A 10,185-nucleotide genomic window follows, 5' to 3' on the forward strand; every position below is an offset into this window, starting at 1 on the left:
ACTAAAAGATAAGATGAGGACAGACTATCCTTTTCTCTTCTCAGGTAACTGAAATTTTATGGACAAAATTTTCTTTTAGGAGGGTAGAATGTAACGGCCTAGCCCCGAAGAAATGACGCTTTTCAGGATCAAATGGAATTTTTATGGAATATTTAGGAATTTTAGTGCATATAAGCACCTCTGCTGCACAGGTGATGTGTAATCAAGCTGCTGAGTCAGTAGCTTGACTGCATCAAACACTTCTCCAGATCTAAGTAGGCACGTCGCGAAAAGTTACGTTTTTGAGCCACTTCAGGTTCAAATTTCAAAATTCTGATTTCCGTTGTTAGTTTCAGTTTGACGAGCTAGTCTCGAAATTCGAGAGAAAATTATATTAATATAATATTCATATATTATTATTTTATCTAGAATATTATATTATTTCTTCTGTTGTGATTAATATTGATTTATGTTTAGTAATATAATAACTGAGATAGAAATCTATCGATAATGGATAATACCAGCATTCTTAGATACACTTAGCTTTGCTAATGTGTCATCACAGATCTTTCATTCTTATGGTTATTCAGTTACTAGTGTCATTTACACTAAGTAACTTATGTTTATCCATTAGTAGTGTAATTACTTAAGTTCTAATACATCTAACTTTAACAATTATCCTTTTTTAAGATATTTTTACACCAAATTTTAGGATAATCCTTATCCTAACCCCACGGCCTTAAGCTTCATCATTACTATCATTTTGCCTTCCTAAATAAGTTAGAACTCCATGAGAGAAACCATGAGAACTTCCATGAATACTTGAGCTTCATCCTCCGTTATTTCTCAAACTAAAACTCCTATAAAAAATCTAAACTAATCAAAGTGTTCCCCTCTTCCTCCTTTTCATTTATATGCCAACTTTTATGGATTAAATCAAGGTATGATAGCTTCTCCTCCCTCCTTAAAATTTTCAGCCATGGTGGAGAACTATGATAACCATGTTTTCTTCATGTTTTCTCTTAGGATCTCTTGTTCACTCACCTTAAGCTCCAAGAGAACGTGATTTCCAGTAGCCTTGAGGTGAGAAAATCCTTCTTTTCATCACCATGAAGCTTCAGCCTCCATGGTTCATATGGTTCTAAAGTTGTTTTTGATGATAAATTAGGCGCAAAAGTGCTTTTGGAAGCTTGTTCTTGGTTCAGTTCTTGGCAGCTGAAAAAGAGGTAAGGTTTGGTAAATTAATCAATGATTGGTTGTGTTCTTGAGGTGTGAAATCAGATTTGGTTGTTTGAAGCTTGATTTTAAGTGTTTATACGATGATTTAATCATGAAATCTTGTTGTTTTAATGCTTGAAAGTCAAGCTATTGAGGGTTGTTGTTATTGCTGCTGAAACTGTGGGTTTCCAGCCTAAAAATCTATGTGACTTCAAGTGATTTTGGTAGATTTGGTTGGCTGAAAACATTGCTCTTTGGTTTGGTAAAAATCGGGTAAAAATTGGTTACCGAAAAGACTAAAAAACTAGCTACAAATCAAGTGAAAATTTGATGAAGTTTTGGAAAAACGTTTTTGGTCCTTGGAGAATAAGAAAACCTTTGGTTTTTAGTTGATTGGGGTCAAATTTTAATTATTAAAAAGCTTAGAGTTGAAAGTTAATTATTGAAAAGTTGAGGAACGAAAGTATAAATATCAAAAGTTAAAGGGGTCAAAATATAATTTTCAAAAAGTTTAGGGGATCAAAATGCGATTTTTGAAAGTTTTGAGTAAAATATTGTTATTTTAATAATAAAATATTATAAAAAGGCAATTTTTTCTAAAAGTCTTAGGAAGACAATTTTATGCCTAAAATTTTTTAATTCTCTTTAATAAATAGCCTAAGGTAAGGCATAAGAGAAGGTATCGGAGTACGTAAGGTAAAATTAAGATTGAAAAACTTGAAGATACGTTTGTAAAAAAAGTTGTACTTAGCCTTACAAGGTAAACAGTGATGTTGTGATGATTGCTTTATGATTGTGAAAAAATGATAATAAATCCGCTAAGTAGACAATAGAAAATTTGAATAATGTAAACAACGGACTGATTTTTTAACTCACCAAAGATATAAAAAAAACACACCCCAATCAAGTAACAAAAAATTCTTTTACCTTACCTTTTCAAATTTTTAACCACCCCAATCAAGTAACAAAAAATTCTTTTACCTTACCTTTTCAAATTTTTAACCATCCGCCGCTGTTGTCTCTTAGAAACTCCATCAGCGCTATTGTTGCCCCACCAGTCTCCCACTAGATTTGTAACAACCACCGTTCTTTTGTATGTAAAATGGACATCCGCATACAAATAAAACCTCCAATAAATACCTTGTCGAAAATTTGCGCCTCCACAATATTGCCATCTGAGAACTCCCTTGATGATAGCACGCATAACGATGGCAAGAGAATCAGCAAAGTGCTCTGAGCACACTTGCATGATAAAGCCTATAAGCACCGTAACTCGCAAAACCATATGCAAAGACGTGGACCGAACGTACATAATATGAATGCTTAATTGTTAATCTTAATATTTCAAATTTCAAAATCTAAAATTAAATGATTAATTAGAAATTTGATTTTTAATTTTTAATTTACCTTCTTTTTTCACATTGTTTACAATCATATCATTGTTTTCCTATTCTTTTTCATATTCGAAAATATGATTGGAGGGGATTGCAATAATGTATCTCAATTTCCATTTATGGGATTATTGATTGCTAGGAATAATCATAACATCAACATTCAAAAATTCAAGATACTTTAAATCTCCTATTTTTTCTTTTGGCAAAACTAACCAAAAAAAGACATCATAAACTTCATCATGTGTAAACAAACCCTCTTGAAAAAAAGAAAAAAAGAAAAAAAAAATTGGATCATACCCAAAAAGATGCAATTGCCGTGCAGGTCAGCACCTTCCGCTGCAGATTAATTAAAAAAAACCTACTCTACCAACCTTATAAGCTATAACTTCTAAACCACCCCCCACCCCAAAAAAAAAATGCAGGGTTCCAATCAAAACCCACCCTCCCTGTTGTTCCACTACCAAATCACCAGCCTTCTTTCAGAACAAATGGATAGAATGAAACTAGCCATCTGCCAATAAAAAATCGAAACTTGGATCTAACTATGATCAAAAGGAAGAAAAACATTACTTCAAGCTTCCGATCCAGAATTAGAGGAGCTCAACTCAGCAGAAGCTCCATGCAAGTTGGATGCATAGGATTCAAACAACTTGGACAGGTTTGGTTGCATCCCTTGGCAGAGCTTGAATGTTGTGGGGCCCAACTTCTTGCACTGGAAACAAAAGGAGACGATCATGAATAAGTAAACAATTTGATCATTGCAACACAATTGACTATTAGACCATAATTGGAAACTCCATAAATCATACTCAGTCAAGTGAAAGCAAGTTTCAATTTATTACTAATACGAAAAGGGTTAAGTGAAGCATGTATTATTATGCAAAAAGCTAAGCCTTAATGACAAAATGGTAATTTTGAGACCCGTTTCTTACAACAAATAAGGGGATTTTAACTTCAGAAGGTATGTGAACAGAACGGATTGCTTTGATCAATTATAATCTCATAAATAAAAGATAAATCATGATAAGAATTTACCACCTCCTGATAGAAGGCATTGATCTCCTCCTCCGTAAGCCCTTCATCCTCATCTGAATTCTCCTCCCAGCCAAGAGAACGAAGGAATGCAGCCTCTTCCTCATCAGGAGATATTGTCGCACTGGGAATAGAATCTTTTTCTTCACTATCAGAAAGTCTCTGTGACTCTTCATAGGCATGAGCATTGCCATTGCTTGTCACTTGAGGACCATTTCCAGTGGATTGAGGATATACAGAAGGTTTAACTACTACTCCATTTAATTCACCAGATTTCTCTGATATAGGAGATGAAACCACCGGGATAGAATCTGGAACAACTGTAGAGGAGTTCATCAGTGTTTTCTTTTTAATGAGATTGAAGAAATCGTTTCGACTCTGCGAATGTGAATGAGAATGTCTCTTCTCCACTGTGGAACCTATTTTCAGATCCAAAGATGGCTTTTGCACTGTGGGAGATTTCATGTAATTGGTGTTCTTCGAAGGGGTAGAAGCAACCGCTGAAGCAACAGTATGTTGACTTCCTGATTTGCCGATGGAAGAATTTGTCAAATTTGAAACCTCCTTGGAGAAGGTAGGAGAAACACCATTCTCCCACACCACGGATTTAAGATCAGTAAATTTTCCACATGTCTTCGGAGCTTCAACTTTGGTATTTACATTTCGAACAGACTGACTAGTACTGTGCAACCCAGAGGGCTGCTGGGGCAAACTCTTTGCAGAAACACTCATCTCAGTACTTCTGACTGCTGCTTTTGGCTTTGATTTCTCAGAAGAATTAGGAACCTGACAGAAACAAAATGGAATCACCAAGGATTCAAAAGAGAAAAGTATGCATAATCTTTTACCGAGTGCTTCGAAATATAAGCTTGCAAAATAATGGTCTGCATAATTTTTTAAACATTTTCCTTGTGTTCCAGATTTACCTCATTTTGTAATCCAGACTTCTAATTAATACATTCCTTTGTCGTACGATACACAATTTACAAAAAACGATTCAGAAATTAATCAAACAACTCAAAATAATTCACTTTGATAACTATAATTCCAAGTAAACCTGTCCTCAAATCTCAAGGTTCCCAACAGTAATGATGATTGGATTATTGCCGGGATAAGTAGTTTCAGCCTTTTGGTCATAAATTGGCCTATTCAGGAATACACATGCTGTAACAGCACCAGCATTGTGCACTAGAAGAGGCAAAATCGAGAATAAACAGTTGGTATGACACCATTTTCAGGTCTACCTCCCAACATATGTTATACGAGTATTTGCAAACTGAGGCCCAGCACATAAGGGCACAACTTGGATTCAATATATCTGTAAAAGAAAGTCATCTGATAATGCTACTGCTAGGTATGGTTGATTACTTCAAAGGGAGAAGAATAATTCCAAATATCACTTCAAAATTATGGTGAAGACTGAAGACTGAAACTTAGTTTCACAAAGAGATTTTAAAAAATGAGACAACACACACGCCTCTCTATATAGAGAATACATCTGCCTTTTACGGTAGGTTCCATAAATACCACTCTTGCCACCACTTCTAAATTGCTTTCATATGAAAGCAATTAAAGCATAATAGAAGACCTTCTTAACCAATTCTGAGCATATAGGATCATTTCGCGTATAGATTTTATGCGAATCCAAAAATGAACACTAGAAAGTACTTATCAAAATAAGAATGTAAATAAATGGAAAAGTGATTCATTTGTTCTGTAGTTATATCCAATCAGGTCCACCAGATTGAGAACCAAATGTACCAACAAGTCTCTCAAACTTCTGTTTCTTCTACCCTCTATTTCACATGCAAACATACAGTACAGAGAGTGATGTGACTGATAATTGCATTATTTGGTTGAAAGGGTAGAAACAAGAAAATTCTTCCAAAAAATTGTTTGAAATGCCAAATTATTACTACATTTCGACTGCCGTTAAATGATACAAAAAACAGTTAGAGAAACAATTAAATACATCTTTCTAAATCTAACATATGCAGGGATCACTATATGACACAAACAGAAGTCTATGCAAAAAGAATAGTGCACGACCTACTCAATTCATGAATAATGATGTCTTCTAAATCTATTACTGCAGAATACTTCCCCTTCAACCACCTATAGAATTCTAGGCTACTTAAAACAATTAGCAAGGCAAAATTTCTAGAAGTTATGCCTAAGTCTGGCCCTCAACTCAGTTGTTTACCAGTGTTTTGAAATTGCGGTTATGGCGGCGCCAACGTTATGGTGTGGCGGGTTTTGACCTTGCCGCCATATAGTGGTCGCCACAACATGGTTTTCACGGCAATTGCCGTGGCGCCAAGGTGGAATGCAATGTAAAACTTCGGAAATTGCGGGTTTTTCGGACTTTTCAAAAAAATCTGAGGGTGTTTCGGGTAAATTAAGAAACCTAAGTAATCCCACTAACCCTAATAATCAGCCTCTTATTCAAAAACTCCCTCCTCTGCCTCATCTTCACAAAAACTTCTCGCCGTCTCTGTTCTCTCCGACGCTGCTCTCTGCGCCACCCATAGCCGCCACTCGTCGCTGCCGCTCTTCGCCGCCGCCGCACCACAGCCACTCCTTGCTTCCCCTGCTAACCACGGTTCCCTCTCTGGTTCGTACATCTTGTTTCAACTTCTCTGATCCTATCTTTTTCTTTTCTCTCTTCCCTGCTGCCCCTTCTTTATAAACGTTATCAATAATCAGTGTTAAACCTCTCTTCTTCCAATTTTTTTTCAATTCAGTTCACTATGTCCACTTCTAGACAAGCACTTGATTCTAATGCTCCTACCCCTGATACTAAATCAGAGTATGATGACGGGGCAGAGGGACACGATAATAATCGTGTTAATTTGGATGAAGTTATAGTTTTTATGTTTTATGTCTTCTGTTTTATGACTTTCGAGTTATGATTTGAACTTGACATTATGTTTATTTGCTAAATTTTTTACTATATTTGCTACATTAATTAGATGCTTTATGAGTAGAAAGTTGCTTATATAGATAGATTTTATAGTTTATTATATTTGCAATTTTTCTGCATGTTTTTTTTGTATATATATATGTATATGTATTTTTTAGGTAATCCGCCATTTTCCGCAATGCCATCCGCTATAATTTTATGGCAGATTTTTGGCTCACCACCATGAGCTGCCATCCGCAATCAAAAACTACGGTTTACCATAGAATAACGATGAACTGTAGGAATTATGGAAGGACAACAACATAAGCAGCACAACAACAGATCATATTCAATATAGAAAATCAACTAAACAATAAGTAGCACAACAAGATAGCCTTCCTGTAAGAAATCAAGTTTCCTTGCAAAATTTAAAAAAAAAAAAAAGAATAATGAATTTTAACCAATATCTAGTTCAATATATCTCTCAAATTTTGAAGAATTGGAAGTTTCAATCTATGTGACCATTTCTATATATAAATTGTTTAAACAATAAGAAGATTTATGATAGGGCACTTTGGCTTAGTTGGATCCGTATAGCCAACATCACCTAGTGGGTTTAATTGTTTGTGACTGTCTAATATTGAAGTAGCATAATTGTTTTTTACATTGAACACCGATTTATTTTTTACAATAATACCGTTAACCATATTGTGATAATTAAACAGCAATTAAAAATACTCTTCATTCATAATAATAATAATAATTTACCTTTGCTGTAATATTTTGAATCATTACCAATATCAATTCGTTATATCATTTGTTTACTTTCACAAGTCAATTCTCTTACCAAAGCTTTAGGCATTGATGGTGTTACTGGAATCAATTGCCTTGACTGCTTAATAGCCAGTTCCTCAAGCCTTTGGATTTTGACCAACACCTAAATTGATTAAACCCTTAGTAACTGATGACATAAACATATAAAACTATTTTGATTAAAAGAATAAGAAGGAAGAGGCATGCAGCCAACTAGCTCAACTACCTGAGGTGCAGAACGAGCTTGGGACGGAGTCTGGGCCAATGCTTCAGCCATATTAAGACCAGCTGTTGTGCTTGAAGCTACAGACCCAGAAGCTGCAGTTGCATTTTGTTGCACCATTACAAATCCTGGACTACTGCTTCCAATTATGGTAGGTACCTCTGCTAGTGCAGATGTCCATCCTTCCCCACGTATCAAAGCTGAATTACCAACCGGTAGGCTTTGACTAGCAGCAGAACCCAAACCAGGAGATGGAACTCTTCCTATTTCAGCTATACCCTGCTTCTCCTCAGCCCCAAGTGATGGAAAATCCTTGTCAAAGAAAGCTTTCTGAACACTACTAATACTACCACCAGAAAGTATGTCATTCCCATTGTTCTGATTGCTACTGCCACCAGATTTTGTATTTACAACAACTCTGCGAATTAAAGTCTCACTCTGTTTCCTGGAAAGCATTGAATGAGAACGTTGCAATGTCTCCCTCTCTATCCTTTCAGAACTACCACGATCCCACTGGTCACTAAAACTGGATCTATCTTTCTCTCTATCACGGTCCTTGTCACGATGACTTCTATTGAAACTACTGTAGGCATGCTTAGCAGAACCATTGATGGAACTCCTACGAGAATTTGATGAGGCAGTCCGTTCAAAAGATATAGAACGTGTGCTATCAAAATCACCATTTGTCTTAGAAGATCTGTTCCTTGATCTATCGGCTAGAGTCGGAGTATCTACACAATAATGCTAGGATAGTTATTGTTATTCCCGACTTGTTAGATAAGAGACAACCAGATAAGATTCTATCAAGATAAATGCAAAATAATAAAATTGATACTAACAACTAAACCTTTTTTTCCTACTATTAGAAACAGAAAATAATACAAAGGACATACAAACAACCTGCATGATTAGATGGGGATGCAAACTGTTGGGCTGAATTGCCAGCCCCAGCAACATTTCCAGCACCTCTCAACCATTCTGGAACTAATGCAGGTTCACTTCTTTCCATAACTAACACTGACCATGATCAGAATTAACAAGAAAAGCAGGTGAACCTCTTCAACAACTCTACCTTGATCAGTGCAATTGTATACTTGTATGCCAAAAACTACTTAATCTACGCTGAACCGCTAGTGTTCCTTCTCAATGCGACTCAGTGATAAAGTGCCTACGCACAAAATATACCAACCAACAATCGCAGCACTTCCACATGACAGTATCTTGCGGCAGCTGATTAACACCAGAACTTATCTTCAGCCAAGTTACAACCCCAAAAAGTAATAACTCCACCCTTCCCAACTAACAAACCTATTACTTTTAATATTGATAAAAAAAATCAAGGATGTAACTTCTCTCAAAAGCTGAAACCAGATAAACTTAAGTGTCCTTCAAAAATATAACCACAAAAAGATACCAGTTTCTCTTCTTTCACCCAATCAAGCAGACAACAACCCCCATGACTTGAAACACAAGTCAGTGTTTGGGAAGGAAGAACTTCCTCTCAGACACTCCAGTATCATCTTTGGACCAAAGATGAATAAAAGAACTATAAAGTAATCAAAGAGAACTCTCACCTCTCCATCAGGAAGAGGGTGAGAAAATAGATTTAAGGAAAAAAAAAAGAAAAACAACTATTGGCAAAAATGGCAGACCTCTAGGAATGGAATAAAACAGCACCCAGAATAGAAGAGGGGAAGCAGACAAAGAATAAAATAGGAACCCGTAGGGAGAAAAGATGAATTCAGTGCGCAACACAGAAAAACCCTAGAGCAATTACGCACGCATGTGATTGATGCAGATAGGGAAATGCTTCCTGCAAATTAGGGTTACAAAGCCATTTAGAGAGCGATATAAGAGAGGGAGCGAGACGAGGACGGAACTAGCCCTAGGCAGTGATTTGATCGTGGAAGTGAAACGATGACGTTTGAATACGTTGGGAATTTAGTTGTGCACTAGGAGGAAACAAGATAGCGAATGGGTTGGAATGAAACAGAGAGAGAGGTGTATGTGGTATGTCAAATGTGTGAAGAAGAAAGGGGAAATAGGGTTTTGTTGTGTGCGAGCGCCAAGCTGTGTGTTTTTCGTGTTGGTGACTTGTTAGGGAGACGGCCAGAGAGAGGGCAATCACTTTTTCGGTAAGTTGAATGGATACTCAGAAGCAAACGTATGACGAAGAACGTCCCATTCAGACAAAATTATATAATACTCTTATTCTTTAAATTTTTATCCTTTTTTTTTGTCTTACTATTTAAATATTTGATCCACCAATTCAATATTCTACCGCATAAAAAATTTTCAGGAACCAAAATCAAAATTTATAAAATTTCTAGCACCGGAATCGAAAATGAAGTTACAAAGACCAAAATAAAAAGAGTATTTTACAAATATAAAAAATTTTAAAAGAATATAAAATTGATATTTTCTCTGTCTTGAAGTTTAATAATTTATGATTTATTATATAAAAAGACTCATAAATTAGCAATTCTCCTCCCAAAATCTTAACACGTATTCCAAATTTTATTATTTTCAGTTTCTACTACACGTACAAACAAAAATAAAACTAATTCTCTTTTTCCCTCAAAAAATTAATCTGGAGCTGAAAGGAGAGATGGAATTCGTTCTTC

The 10,185-nt window shown here is 35.7% G+C and overlaps 1 protein-coding gene across 2 annotated transcripts; it reads right to left on the minus strand.

Annotated features, from left to right (window-relative positions):
- Positions 1-2,693: 2,693 nt before the first annotated feature.
- On the minus strand, positions 2,694-9,708 carry LOC130974300 (uncharacterized). 2 transcript variants are annotated; one of them, XM_057899109.1, is made up of 5 exons: positions 8,462-9,708; positions 7,565-8,292; positions 7,373-7,462; positions 3,627-4,409; positions 2,694-3,303 (listed from the first exon to the last, which is right to left on the minus strand). In XM_057899109.1, exons 1-5 carry the CDS (start codon positions 8,568-8,570, stop codon positions 3,163-3,165), a joined length of 1,851 nt encoding a protein of 616 aa, XP_057755092.1. In that variant the 5' UTR covers positions 8,571-9,708; the 3' UTR covers positions 2,694-3,162. The 2 variants fall into 2 exon arrangements, with proteins under 2 accessions (XP_057755092.1, XP_057755093.1); XM_057899110.1 differs by having other exon boundaries at positions 3,630-4,409; positions 8,462-9,704.
- Positions 9,709-10,185: the final 477 nt, after the last annotated feature.

Source organism: Arachis stenosperma, chromosome 4 (genome assembly GCF_014773155.1).
Source record: "Arachis stenosperma cultivar V10309 chromosome 4, arast.V10309.gnm1.PFL2, whole genome shotgun sequence".
In the NCBI taxonomy this organism is placed as follows: domain Eukaryota; kingdom Viridiplantae; phylum Streptophyta; class Magnoliopsida; order Fabales; family Fabaceae; genus Arachis; species Arachis stenosperma.